At 43.5% G+C, this 14961-nt stretch overlaps 1 protein-coding gene across 2 annotated transcripts in view; it reads right to left on the bottom strand.

Moving 5' to 3' along the window:
* The window catches only part of LOC107200195 (serine/threonine-protein kinase SBK2-like), a 22597-nt gene extending 16755 nt beyond the window's left edge, over positions 1–5842 (bottom strand). Inside the window, exon 1 of one of the 2 annotated variants that reach the window (XR_001519544.3) lies at positions 5604–5842. Coding sequence is in view for 1 of the 2 variants with exons in the window: in XM_015618326.3 (XP_015473812.1) it covers positions 5604–5612 (9 nt within the window). In the remaining variant the exon portion in view is untranslated. The remainder of the gene's footprint in view (positions 1–5603) is intronic. The other variant, XM_015618326.3, reaches the window with a different exon arrangement.
* Positions 5843–14961: the final 9119 nt, after the last annotated feature.

Raw genomic sequence — 14961 nt, 5'->3', positions numbered from 1 at the left:
TTCCCTTCCCTTCCCTTCCCTTCCCTTCCCTTCCCTCTCTCCTAGACTGCATTTCTAAATCTTATCCAATTCAGAAGTGCCAAGACATTGGCCCTACTTTTCTGCAAAGGCTTTGGCTTGGTGCAAGAGTCAACACCAGTCAAATTTAGTACAGTCCATATAGAGTACAACAATGAACAAGTGCTTGCATGGGAGGGCATAAATGGAAGGCTGGGGATAACTCACAGGGAGAAAGGGTCTGGAAAGTATTTTCAAGATTTTGCTTTGAATCCTCCTGTTTGCTGCCCAGCCAACAAGACTTGTGAAATGGAAAGAGCATGTCAGAACCCACAAATGTATCCACCCTTCCAACAATATTTCCAAACTAGTGCTTCCTCATTTAGGTGCTATAGAGAGAAAAATTTAGGTGGAATATAGAGAGAAAACCTAAAATGTAATAGACCTGGGAAAGGCATAGAACTCCCTTTGATAATAGATAAGCTAAAGCCACATCAAAGAGTGGAGTGGAACAACAGGAGAGATGTCTGCTTGTCATTTGAAGAACATATTTCATCAATATTTGTGAAAAAAATATCAAAAAATTTTTTCTGCGACAGTGTTTCTCCTGTATCAAATTAATGGTCACATACAAGTTCTCGACAGAAAATTCTTCACAGTCTTCTTAGATAACTGAAATTCCCAAACCTGAGTTAGGTAAAATTTCTTCCCTTGTATGCTGGCAACTTGTTATTGCTATTTAGCCCAAAGGTTAGAATCTTCTTTCTGTGTCAACTTTAAGTATTACTCCATACTTTTCAAATATCTACTAATTAATATTAATAAATATATATTAATTAATATATTTTATTTGCATTTATTTACAATATGATTCATCCATTTTATATGATTCTTTACTTCTCTCCTATTTACTATGATAAAACTTGCTTTTGTGTGTGGGAGGATATGTTTTTTCTGTATATTCTTGGTTCTCAGTTCACTTTAGGGAGTCAAAATATTTCAGTCCATAAGCTTTTGCAATACAAAAAAGCCCAGAACAACCCAAATCCCAGAAAATCCTTATATCCTTCCACTTCACTATTCAGGTGAACTGCAACACAGGTGGAACAGATCCACACTTCCATCCATGGCCCCCATGGCATGGGAGGGCAAATGGTCCAGCTTCAGAGTAGAGCATTAAAGTGAATGAGCCAGCTTGGACGAACAAATCATCCAGAAGGTATGGCTAGTTTATTTAGGGCCTGTGACCTGTGGGTGTGATAAGAGCTCCTTATGAAGGAAGCCCCAGCTGCAGTCACTCCAGAACAGTTTGCAGACTTTGGCCCTTGGTGCCCTTTGAGTCATTGATTACAGTGCAAAGTCCATGCTTGAGAAAATAGTTGACATTGTCAGGTCTTTATCTGAGATGCCTCTGCGATTAGCTAGGAAGGTGAGGATCAAATTTGGGTTGCGCTGAGTAGTGTGTTTGGGTGCTCTGCACCTACTTCTGATACCTTCTAAAGTGTCATTTTCCCATTGCAGATTGACAAACACTGAAGAGGAGGTCACCAGGGCCCTGGCCAGGATGCATTCACCATTTGGCAGTGCTGTATTGAAGGCAGCAGACAGAGTCCTATTCAAAACTGTTCTTTCCTCCACCATCCTTTGTGTACTTCATCCTTGCTAGAGGTCTTGTTTCCAGGCTGCTGACTGTGACAAACTGTAATTCCTCAAAAGAATGTCTAATTACAGCAGCAAAAAGCTCACATCCTTTACACCATCATGAGATACTTTTGAACCACCTGAGAAGCTGAGGGGGATCTAACCTATGGAGATACAATGTCTTAGTCCAGGTGATGTTATTCTGGTTCTTCAACCAAAATGATTAATATATTTAGTGCAGAAAAGCACTTCATACATCTCAAAAGCCAAAGAGAATGCGATCTCTATATAACAGAGACAGTGCTATGATGACAGAATCACAGAGGTGTTTAGGTTGGAAGGCACCTTTTGAGATCATCTAATCCAATTCCCCTGCTCAAGCTGCAGCAGCTGAATAAAGTAGTTTAGGAAGGTGTTCAGCCAGGTCTTCAATATCTCTACAGATGGAGACTCCCATCAATGACCACTGCTTGGAGAAGTCTGGCTCCCTTTTCTTTACTCCCTCTCATCAGTTATTTATATACACCAATAAGATGCCCTCTGAGCCTTCTATTTTTCAAGCTTAAGAGTTTCAGCCGTTTCAGCCTCTTCTCATATCAAAGATACCCTATTAAAAATGGCCTTGAGCATATGGCATGTGAGGTCCACTTTCTTGTGGACCTTCTGCAGGGCCTTAACACAAGCCAAATAACAAATAGTATCTGGGGAACCTCTTTCAAAAAGTCGTTCAGGCTTGATCCAAAGACAATTGGTCAATTATAAATGGCAGTGTGAACATTCTTGCTCTTACGTATTTGTATGATAACCTAACCTGAATTTACCTAACCTGCTGCTGAAGCTTCTCAGATGGAGAAAAGACATTTCTAATACCTGTTAAATTTCTCCAGACTCCTGCACAGTTTATATTCACTGTGGTCACAGGTAGGACCACAGGCTATGAAAATATATTTTCAATTAATTACATTGTGTAAAACTATCAGACTGAAGATCAGGCTATGCATATAACTGATGCTTTACTTAGGCTTCACAAAGCATCTCTCACACTGTGCTTCTGTAGTGCCTGCATCAGTTAGTTGAAAAACAGATGTGATGCTGCCACAAAATGTAGTCATATTTTGAATTGAGAATAAGCATCTTTATGCTCTCTCATCAAGACACCTCTCAGTCTTCTTATAGGTTCCATGCCTTCAAATAACTTTCTGTCTAAATCAAGCTCTGATTGTCCAGCCCGCTTGTCCAGCTCTCAGATATGTTTCATGGCTCTTTTCTAAAGCCTCATCATTTTTCTCCTCCCATCCCCCACATTAAAACCCCAACTGTCTTGGGGGAAATGCCTCCTGTCACACATTTAGCTAGAATGTCCCCCTGCCTTATGCTGTGGCCTCAAGATCTCTTGTCACAGGAATGACACACAGGCTGCACTACCTTATACATCCATTATGAGTCCAGAGCTTTTCCAAATTACTGGGGAATGTTGGAGAAAAAATTAACTTCCTCCTCATGCCTCTTTATGGGTGATGCCTACCTCGTTTCTACCTGAATATTTTTGCATCATAAATGTGCTTAATAAAGCACATTTTGCTCAAATGTATTTAGTGTACCAAGTAATTCAGACCACTTCACTCAGTTGTTATCACACTTCTTAGAGGCTGTATAAGGACCCCACCTGCAGGCACTTCCCACCAACCTCTAAACTGTTGATTTGAAGCAGTTCTTATCCTGGTATTGGTTCATATAGCACCTGCCAGAAATGTCCCATTCACTGGTCATTTCCTGAAAGTTATCTGTACAAATTCCTCCTGTCATTGGTCTAAACCAAGAAGCCACACATTTTTAATTAATTTTTAAAAGCCCAGTATATAATGGAAAATAACATATTGTATTGTTGTTCTCATCCTACACAATTTTTTTTTCAATCCTTACTCTAATACTTTTACCTTTGTCATTGACCTAGAAGAAAACACTGAAATCATACAGAAAATGTTTGCAAATGGCACAAAAAGGGTTTGGGTAGATAATGCATTACTTGGTAAAACTAGTGCATGTACATACACACAAAAGTGTTTCAAATGACCAAAGAAGTCAGGATTTTAGTATTGCATTGGATAGATGATAGGAAAAAAAAAAAAAAAAGAAAAAAAAAGAAAAGTCATAGTAATTATACGCATCTAGGTTCTTCATGCTGATTAATGGCACTGTGTAAATCCAGTAACGTAGATTTGGTATAGCCTCACTACTTTTGCAGCCCTTAAGACATTGGATGATCCAGAACTGGAGTAGAAATAATCTAAAGTGATCTAGATACACATCTAACTGTTACAGATACAAGTCTACTAGCATAACAGAACAAGGAATACTGATTTTACAGATTCCACTTTTGCATTCACTTTGTTAAAGAAATGCCCAAAAAGAATCAGATGCAGGAAACATCAACAGTAAGAGGCTGATGCTAAAACTAACATTTTTCAGATGCTAAATTTAAAAAAGTAAGCTTCCCTTAAACAAAACAAACAAAAAATAGAGACAGCTGTTCAGCTTCACATGGGCTGAGACGACTGTAACAAAAGAAGAGAGATCTGTTGGGAGGCAATGTGCCCCTTACAGTGAACTCCAATTTCTGCAGAGGTTCTTATATACAGATACCATGACACAGTCTGAAATGTAATCTCTGAAAATCAGCTGAGTTAGGGAAGCTGTATTTCTGAGGAGCTGGCAACCTGTTAACAGCTTCTTCACTACAGCTGAGAATATCACACACCAGTGGAATTTGTATTTTTATAAAAAATGTATTTTCCCATTTGCTCTGCATTCCTCTTTATCTACTTTTTATGATGTTTCTTGAAATGTTAAAAATATATTGATATAAAGAAAGCCTGGGTAAATGTCCTGAGCTCTTCTGGAGGCTGATAGATCAACAGAACCAGTTACTGGATGTTTTCTATCTTTTTAATTATATTGGTGAGCCCACCAGTTCAGCAAGCTGAACTGGTGGGCTTACTGGTGTCCCCGGTTTGACAGAAAAAGGACAAGAGAAAGTCATGACAATAGCAAGAGGGCTGAAAATTACAGAGGGAACTTCCAGTGAAGCCATCTTTATAGCTTATCAAACAGATAGTGAAGCATTTACCCTATAATCTGCATACACCTTTCTGAGTACTGGAATTTCACTAAAAAGGGCTCTCTAAGTTACATCAAAGCATTATATAAAAACCAATAAATGAAGCTGAAGTGAGGTGATTTCAAACCTCTACTGTGGTCCAGATTCTATGAAGAAGGATATTTACCCCTAAAAATCTCATTGAACATTATATAAGAACATTCTTCCCTCTTTGTAACTTTTAGTTCAAGAATGGCATCTTTTTTTTTCCTTAAAAGGTCCACTCTGATGCAAACCACGTTTAATACAGCAAGGGATAAGAACAGATTATCACAATGTTTGCTTATGGATTATTGCTGGTAAATTTATGAGCTTTTTTCTGAAACTGGTCAGCAGGCTAGTGCTTAATCTCGCTGCAGAGAATGTCATGACTGTGCCGGTAACAGAACTGCGTATTGCTATTCTGGGCAGAGACACCCAGAAGCCTCACCAGAGAGCCCCGTAAGCCTTTCCGAGCATGCAGCACGCCACAGCCTCCACACAGCAACCTCCTCGGGCAGCAACCGGCAGCAACCTCACTTGGACCAAGCCACATTACATCTTTCTACCAGCCAACGCCAGGACCACAGCATCATCCCACCGAACACAAGTGGACACAAAGCGGCCTTCCAGGGAAAACCCACAACGAGCTCGCCACCAACCCGCTGGGGGAAATGGGTGCACTCCGCATTGTGCCGGTACACCACGCTCGAGTCTCCAAAACCAGTATGAAAGGGGTGGGTACCCTTTCACATGCCTGTCCAGTGTCTTTCATCCTCCCACTGCTGTAACTTCCCAGTGGCCTTTCCGCCTGTACTAAGCCTCTCACCTTCTCCATCAGCGCAGGAAAGCCAAACAGCCACGACTGCCTCGCTCCCCTCGCTGCAGCCGCCGGGCTCAGCTGCGCCAGCAGCCGGAGTGGGCTGCCAGGCGCTACGGGGCTAAAGCGTGACGCTCCGCCCCGTCCGCACGGCTCTGGTCCTGGGGGCACACTGCCTCCCTCCTGAAGGTGACCTCCGGGAGGGAAGAAAAGAGGGGGAAAGGGGGAAGGAAAGGATTACCCATCTACCCTCTTAATGGTTAGATGTGTTTCAGGAGTCAGGGTGGGATTGTTTCTGCTCTAACCATAGCGTTATAAACCCCCAGGGACCCACTGGCAGACCCACCTCGTTCAGCCCTTTGCTCCAGCTTGGGCTCTCGTTAAGGCTGAAGGAGTAAAGTAGCTCCCTGGGCTGAAACAAGGTCCTTGCTCCAGGACTGTGCCAAGTAGGAGTCTGTTCCTGATGGCAGGGATCAGAATGACTATGGGCTGCCAGTGCTTGTCCTTGGCTACTAAAGGTGCCCGTGCCAGTGAGCATCAGAGACCAAGCACAAACCATGGCTGACTCAAGGACCCCTTTTGTGGCCCAGTGGGTCAGGGTCTTCAGACACACTGGTACTGCAGAGCATTGTGGTGAAGCTGAAATCATTAATGATAACTACGATGACTTGCAAGCATTTCATCTATTCTCAGTAACTGCCCCCAGAGCATATTCCTGTGCCAAGGTCTTTCTTCTTCCACTTGAGCATGGAGATGAAAACAGCTTCTGGGTGCATGGACACTACGGAGGCCCTGGATCTTGGCTTTTGAACGCTGTTTTTTTTCTCAAGGAAGTGGATCAGGTTGTGTATCTGAGGCAGTAGTGCATGCAGCTATTACATGAGTGTGTCACAGCACTGGCCTCCCCAGAGCCAGAGCCATGCTGGGCACTTGGAGTGATGAGCCTCAGCACTCCCTGGGGGCAAAGAACTGGGAGGAAGGCTGGGAGAGGTGAAAGACAGTCTAAGAGAAAAGAACAGACCCCATAAATGTTAATACTCTGGATCTCCAGCACAGGACTGAACCTTCTCACCTGATTTCAGAAGGAAGAATAATTATGCCAAGGGCTTGTGACTCAGTCCTCTGCCCTCACAGAGGGGCAACAAGGTGAGATGCACTGGACTGCTGGCACAAGCCTATGAAGTGCCTGTCTGCTGTCCCTGACAGTGCAAATCAAGAGACGGTGCAAATCAAAGGGCAAGAAGAGTAGCAGTCAGACTCCCAGCTATCCCTGTGCTTCTGGATAAGAGGTGGGGAGTGAAATGGTTTTGCTGATGATTTTAGGTCTTGTGCCATTCAAGGCTGTGTTTTCATACCCATTTGGAAAGGTGTGATTTGGAACAGCCTTCAATGTGCAAAGTCCCTACAGGCAGGAACATTTCAGCTAGGAGTGATGTGAGTATACCAAAGAAACCTATCCAATATCCAAGAACTCAGCACTGGGATAAATTTAGTGTAACCACTGTCCTCCAGGAACAGGGACCCTGTATAATCTAGTCTCTGGTGGAAAGTGTGAGACTCTTGCCTCTACTTGAGAGACAAGTCAGAACCAAAAAATGTTCCTGGGGACTTGCTATAATTTACAGTAACAACACAATGCTGGGAAAGCAGCCTAGTTTCCCTGACTCCCCCAGTTCCTGTCTCCTTCTCTCCAATCACGATCTTAAACATGCTTCCAGCTATAGAAACAAGATACAGTAGTTTTCCTTACTTTCCAGTTAATTTTTTGGGATACAGAATCCCTACATTATCCATTCCTATTGTGATGGGCATCTGCTGAGAGATTTGGTTTAGAGAAGAGACTTCTGCAGCCTTACCTGGAGTGCACTGACAAGTAGCAATTTTACTGAGGGCTTGCTCCTGACTGCCATTCATCTGACTCTACATCTGCAGGCCTTGTCCTTCATTCCTCATTAACAGGGAATATGTCACGTACTGTGTATCACATGCATGTTTGAGAATCCCTGACCTCCACTCCCTGAGCACTGGGCACAGGACAGCTGTTAGACTCCTTAGAGCTGCTGCTCTACTAATGAAGTCCACACTAGTGCATTTCAGGACCTCCATAATGTAACACAGACACCTCTCCCACCCACACTGCATACATTTTGTCCAGCAGGCAACCAAAATGTTGGTCAAAGTCAGCACTGACATATTGACTGAATATGGAAACATAATGTAACCAAAACTGCCTTAGTGTTTTGGAAAGTTTGGTCCAAGGCTGTGGAGGAGGTAGAGCTAGGAAGGAGGGAGGGGTGTGGGGAAGGTGATTTTTGAGGTCTTACTTTACTTCTCATGATCCTGCTCTGATTTTGTTAGCAATAAATTCAATTAGTATCTCTCATTCAAGCATGTTTTGCCCCTGACAGTATTGGTGAGTGATCTCTCCTGGTCCTTATTTCAGCCCATGAACCCTTCATTATATTTTCTCTCCCCTGTCCAGCAGTTGGGGAGTGATAGAGCAGTGGGTGGGTGTCTCACATCCAGCCAGGGTCGGCCCATTATAGTGACACACACAAGCATTGGATATGGCCTATGATATGTAACAAATATTCTATGAAAATGCATCCTTTTCCTCCTCTGAATTATGGTTGGTTTAACATGATGAATATCCTATCTCTTGCATGTCTAGCTCAGAATAGGCAGTACACAGAAAAATAATAGAACAGGAAAATTTCCAAGAGCCAGACATGGCAGCCAGTGTCACAGCCATAGCAGTGACAACTGCATGAGGAACAGCTGGACTAAAGTAACTACAGTAAAGACAATAGTCAAGAAGGGCTCTCCTTTTCATCCTTCTTTCTTTCCCCTTATTGCACATCCTCAGTTTACACACAGCAGGCTGTTTCCCTCACATCAGAACAGCAGCAGTTCTTCAAGTACAGGCATTCACAGCTCCAAAGGATCAGCTCTGATCCCGATAGAGAGTGCTCTGTAGTCAGATTATGCCAGATGTATTATTCCAAAGGGACACTGCCCCTCCAAAGTGAAATCCACCATTTTCCAGCAAGTATCTTAGAACCACAGAGGGAACTAGCTCTCCCAACACACTTTCAGAAGGATACTCCATTTCTCAAGTGCTGGCTTTAGTGTGAACCCTTTTTCAAAATATACCTGGCTAATGACTCATGATTTCCACAAGACCTGTGTGAGGAGGTCTAAACTTCTGTTTCAGGGTTACCCAGCCCCACACAGCTATTTGGTTCTCATTCTTTATTATCAGAGGCACCAAGAGCATGTAGGGGGATGGAAGATTTGACACCATTTGAACCAAACAGAGCACTCTTTGAAGGTGTGGAGGCTTATTAGCAGGGGTATGTGTGAGAGAAAGTTGCTGAAATATGAATGTCAGGCTCCTTTACCTAATGGGCCTAAAATGGCACTACTCTTTTAATATTGTAGTCTATGGCAATGTTCAGTTTGTCTCTATATTTTCAAACTGACTACAAGCATTTTCTCAGAACATCTGCGATAGCAGCTTTGTAGAGCAGTCACAATCCCTTCATTTCCAGCACTAAATTTTGGTCATCCTTTTTCAGATCCAGTTTTGTGCCTGACACTGGGGAATCACTCTTTGACTTTCCCCATTACCCTTCTTCTTCTTCTGTTAATAATTCTGTGAGCTGCCAACACTTTCCTCCCTCCCTGCCTCAGCAGATAGGTATGGAAGCCAGTCTGCAAGGTACTACAAAGTGTGGGCTGCCTCAGAGCTGAGGCCCTGAGCTCTCCTCAGGCACAGGCAGGGTGCTCAGAGGAGTCCACCAGCTGCACAGACCATTTGTGCTGTGAGGTCATTCAGTGCTACCCTATTACTGAGGAATCTGCTGGCCATCTTCCTGACAATGCGTACAATGTCCCACCTCACTTTCCAGCTAACACAAGTCACACTGAGCCTGGGTCCTGCTCCCCAGAAGTGCTTCCCAGCTATATTCCCCATCTTTGTCAAAGTCCCTCACACCTGAAACCTCTGGTCACCCACTGAATGCTGTATGTGATTCAAAGCGTTCTGCTTGTTCCCACTTCAACCTACTCCCTTCACATTGCTGTTAGGTGCACTGGCTACAAAATGATTGAAGAGACAGTACTAATCCAATGGAGTCCATGTGCACTGATCCTAGTGCCTCAGAGAAATGCTGGGGCAGTGCCCTTCCAACCCAGCACAGGGACAGGGATCCACAATAGCTGTATTTTTAATCTTTTCCATCTCTCCCAGCCGGTTCTCCAGGGCTTAAAGCAATATAAAATATCCCATAACCATAGTGTATATCGGTCTTCTCATTGAAACTTTATGGCTTATTTGTCACTACAGGTAGGAACTGTTCAGAAGGCAACTCAGCTTGCAGCTTCTTCCCTAGCCTGGCAAGGTGGTGCCACTCCAGGAGGCTGAGTTGTCTGGGGCTCCAGATGGCTTAGTGACATATACTGGGAAGAGAAGAATTGTAGTTGAGATCTTGCAGGAAAAAAGGATAGATTTGCAGAAGAGTAGACTTGGGTGGTGGGGCAGGGACAATTTGTCTTACTGGGGAAGTTTTCTTCTGTCAGGGCAGAGAGATGGGACAACTGCTCCTAAGCATCTGGGATCCAGGAGACAAGGGAGAAAAGGCTAGCAGGACATGGTCTCTCCAGCCAAGTCTTGTCCCAGTTTCCTACAAGGTGAGAGCAGGCAGGCCCACGGATGGACTTGGGTTCAACTGAGAATCCAGATCACCAGTTGAGCTTGTGGTGGCAAAGCAGGTCCAGGTAAGAAGTTGGTTTGTAGGTCAGTATCACTCCTGGTGGTGGCAAACAGTGCGAGTCACAGTCTGTGGGGGACAATGAGCCAGCCCATGGTACAACCGTCCCTCCAGGGAGGGAAGAGAGCTTTTAGGGGCCACCTATCCCCAGCAGGTTTCCTGTTTTATGTTAATTTTATGTTTCTCATTGGTTATCTCCTTGGAACCACCCTGACTTACAGAGCAGAAAAGGTCAACTTCTCAATAAACCCCTTGGCATTCATTCACAGATTTCTTGGGGCAAAGAGCTGCATTAGAACCTCCAAGAGATCAGCTACAAAGCCCCATTTCTCTTTTCTCTGCATTGATCCAAAGAGTTGATTTTCACTCAAACAGCCTTCCCTGCTAAAGGCTCAGAGCAGAAATCACAATTGCACCTAGGGAGAGGTGTGGGATCTCTGCATCCCATTGACCCCCCAGCCGTGATAACAGTCCAGTGATTGCCAGGCAGGTATGAGGTCAAGCCTCAAGGAAGTCTGTTCAATTGCCAAGGTTCAGACAAACAGTGAATATGCCCATGTATAGCTGGAAAAGATAGACCACATTACAGCTCAAGCAGGGATTAAAAGCCCAGAGCTGAGGTAAAATGGGTTTCCTGGGCACATGGGAAGACGTTGCAGTGGGAGAACCAGTGGGAGAGGCTGGTCAGGGCCATCAAAACTGATCAGTACCCTTGAAGCAAGGCAAAATGATGGTTCCTGCCTGCCTCTCAATTCTTCAGCAGCTTCTTGCCTGCCTCTAGCAATGGTCTGGAAGACAAAGGCTCCCATTCCCTGAGGAAAGCTGACCCTGTGCTACCCTACCTCCTTTCTACAGCTTCATCTGCACAGAGAAGAAGGCCAGCACCCTGCAAAACATCTTCCACCAACAAGCGCCTAGGTTCAATTGCTGCTGGGACACTGTTCCCAGTTGCTCTCTGTCCAATGTCAAGGCATTGTACTTGTCTCTTCTGGGGCTGTCTGAAAAATTGCAAGGAAGGAGGCAGTTCAGTGACTCCCCTAGGTCGCCCATGAAGATGCTGAATGAAACTATCCCCTTGCAGCATATTTTGGCTCAAATTGTATTTATATTCCAAAGAAGATAAGTTCAGAATTATTCCAACAAAATTAAGTGTAGTATAAAGAGAAGCTGGACATAACACAGCAAAAAAAGAAAAAAAAAACCAAAAAAACCAAAACAAACCCATAAAAACAAAATCAAACAAAACCAACCAAACGATGAAAAACTCACAACCAATGCAAAACAGTAAGATCTGGAATTCACTGTTAATTTCTTAAAGGATCTTATTTCCTGGACAATTCTAAAGACATGTTTTGAAAAACTGGGGGAGCGGGGGCGGGGGGGAGAGCAGGGAGGGGAGCAGGAGGGCAGTGTCCTCAGACTTTCTAAAACCACAGATGTCAGTAATTCCTGGAGGAACCCAGAGCCCTTAAGAGTGACTGAGTATCATTGCCAGACCATCTAGTTTCCTGAGATACTGCTGCTCTCTGCCATTGTGCACATTTAGTTCATTACCAGCTCACTTCTATTGTAAAACCTCATAGCACAGCTGAGCTAGCAGAGATCACAGGCTTGTAATACAGGACACTTTTATTTTATATATTATTTATATTATATATTTTATTTATATATTATTACACATGTAGGCACATCTATATAAGTTCATTTAAGGCATCACTATCAGCATCAGTCTTCTGCTCAGATGTAATTTAAAGTGATTTTCTGCACAGCCCCTGACTCAAGATTTGTGACCATGGCCAGATGTCAGTGACAAAATCAGGACAAGAAGTAATAATTTTCTCCATTAGGAATGACACAGATCAAAGACTCTTCTATAACAACCACATAAACTCATTACAAACCATCTCTTGGTGTTCCTGCAGTATACTCTGCTATTTCTTCAGAGAAGGAAATGTCTGGGGTACGTGTGGTGATATGTCTGGACCATAAGAGTGGTGCCTGTGTAATGTTGTCTAGTGGCTCTCCACTACAGCTTGGAAAGATGAATGATCTCCAGTGTATAACTCCAAAAATAATGGAGTTATTTTATTTCATTGATCTCATGTTTAAAGCACCATTTCCTTAGTCTTAGGCTCTCTTGTGGGGTCAGGAAATTCTACATTCAAAGAAGATTTTAATTCCTTGGTGAGTGACAAGCTGGAATGGCGATTTGAGCCCTAATCCCTCTTTTGAGTGGTGAATGAAACATCTTGTCATTAGTACATCAGACAGATGCTATCAGAGATATCATGGCAATAGCAAACGCCATCAATCTGAGCCAGCTGGAAAGCAATACGGTTTGGAATGGTACTCTCTCCACCCCATCAGCCTGCCAAGAGATCTGCCCTCCCCACCTTCCTCTTAACAGCTATAACATGAAACAATACAGATATCTTTCTTTTCCTTTCTCTTCCATCTCTTTTCTTGACTTCAGACTCACCAATGCCCAATTTACATGGGAGAAAGAAATAATTAAATGTTCTTCTTAATTCATTCTTGATTTACCTCTTCTACCAAAACACCCTGATGTGTTTCTCTTCAGCCCCCTTTGCATGTACCACTTGGCATCAGCCCAGCAGAAAAAGTATATTTGGAGAGGCAATGAAACTAGGGCTCAGCAAGGGAAAGGGGTGAGTGAGAAAAATCTCAGGCATCAATTTTTCCCCAAGAAGCTTTTGTCTTACTGAGGAATAACTTCCATCATCTTCCAATTTTGCTGACTGCTTCCTGGCATTATCTTGGGCTGAGCAATTCCTGGGAATTTAACTTTGAACGTTGGCAAATGTTCTACAAATCACTCAGCAACAGCAACAAAGCAACAGAAGGCCACCTGTCTCCTACAGTGCCACTGCACATCTCCACAGTGTGATGGAGAACGGCTTAGTGACAGCAATAAGTTTATATCTTCAAATCTCTTAGACACATGACAATAGAAATATCCCCTGCTTTGACTCTCCAGTGCTGACTCACTGTCTCTCCTTTGAAGCAAATTTCCCTTTATCTCTCTTCACAGAGAGGCTCTACCTCCACTTAGTACTGCTGAATTTTTGCTCCTTTAATGTTACATAGCATTCAGACAGGGCTGATTCCTGGTTCTTTAAGTCAGGAAAGTGGAGCAGAGGCATGGCATACTTGTGACTTTCAGGAGACACCATCACTGACTGGTTTTCCCCACCTGAGCACCTGCATTTCCTGCCTAACCTCTCCCTTTCACTCTTCTGTTTTCTTTTCTATACCACCTTTTATTTGCCTATTTGATTTTCCATCTGGCTGTCCTCACAGAGACTTACTCAACACATTCTTAGTAAAGAAAACCAGCACAGGTAGGATGAACATGGACTAATGAAAGTGATCTTCAAGGGTCAGTCTCAGGTCTCCTTTGCTCCTGTCCAGTGCCACTTTTGCTTTTTGCTTAAGTCCTGGAACACTCTACTTCTGTCACCACACTGATTTTCATCAATCAACATCACTCTCTGCTCTCTTCAGTGCCTACCACCCACACTTTTCCTTTTCACAGCCAACTATGTTCTCCCTCTTCATCCCACTAGATATCTCCTCACTTTTTGTCTCTTCCATCTTTATCAGACTCCTGCTTCCTTCTTTCTAGGCCTACTGGAAAGACCCTAAAACTCCTCTTGTTCTGTGGTCTCTGCTGCTCTGCATAGCAACTTCCTTAATTTTCTAAAGATTCTGGAAAAAAAAGAAACAACTTTAAAGAAATCATCAACAATCTGTAAGCTCAAAACCTGGAATTAAAACTGAAGAACAGTTTATTAGTGCAGTTGGGATAACTTGCAATCGCCCTAGTAGATAACATTGGCATAGCTTTGCTGAAGTTCTGGGCAAACTACCAACCCAGATGTGAAATTTTGTCACATGCTCTTAATATAGCAGTGGCAGGAAGGGAAGGAAAGGAAATGTATTGCCACAGGTGTCGCCATCTGTTCCACTGATGGTTTGAAAGGATAACTTTTTTTTGGAGCTTCATTAGCTCGTTCCATTCCTCACGTTCTGAAATTTAGCATTGTTATTCACTGGGCTTTGATAAAGTTCAGTGCCAAACATGAGAAACCAGAAAATAAGCAAAGTGTGCTGGAAGCTTCTTGTTGTAGTTGATAGCTTGAAATGTATTTTTTCCATCTTTTAGTTGTGATTTTCACCCCCCAGCTTCTCTTTCCCTAACTGTTTACCTGGTGTCAAGTTACCATGGTTACTGAAGTTTCTCTCCTCAGCCCCACGGCGAGAGGCCGGATAGAGTAAAGAGAGGACCCTGCTGGCATTTCCAGCTGCTTGAAGTTTCTTTAGCCCGGGAAAACACGGGGCTGGGAGAAGAGAACCCTTCTTTCTAACACGGAAGTTTGTAACTTTTTCCTGTCCCAGAATGCCTCTGAGCTATGGAAGCTGAGAGGGCATGCTTACCTTGCCTTCCCTTTCTTTCCCCCCTGTGTTGCCAGGAAACCAAGCCCCCCTCTCTCCCCCTCTGTGGAGAATACTCCTACACCTTTATGGGCATTTGAAGAAGTTGGTGTCTGTTATTTCTTATCTTGGTGTGTGTA

This window comes from Parus major, chromosome 2, assembly GCF_001522545.3.
Source record: "Parus major isolate Abel chromosome 2, Parus_major1.1, whole genome shotgun sequence".
Lineage (NCBI taxonomy): Eukaryota > Metazoa > Chordata > Aves > Passeriformes > Paridae > Parus > Parus major.
The sequence above is the reverse complement of the archived record's forward strand: the minus strand, read 5'-3'. Positions and strand labels throughout refer to the sequence as shown.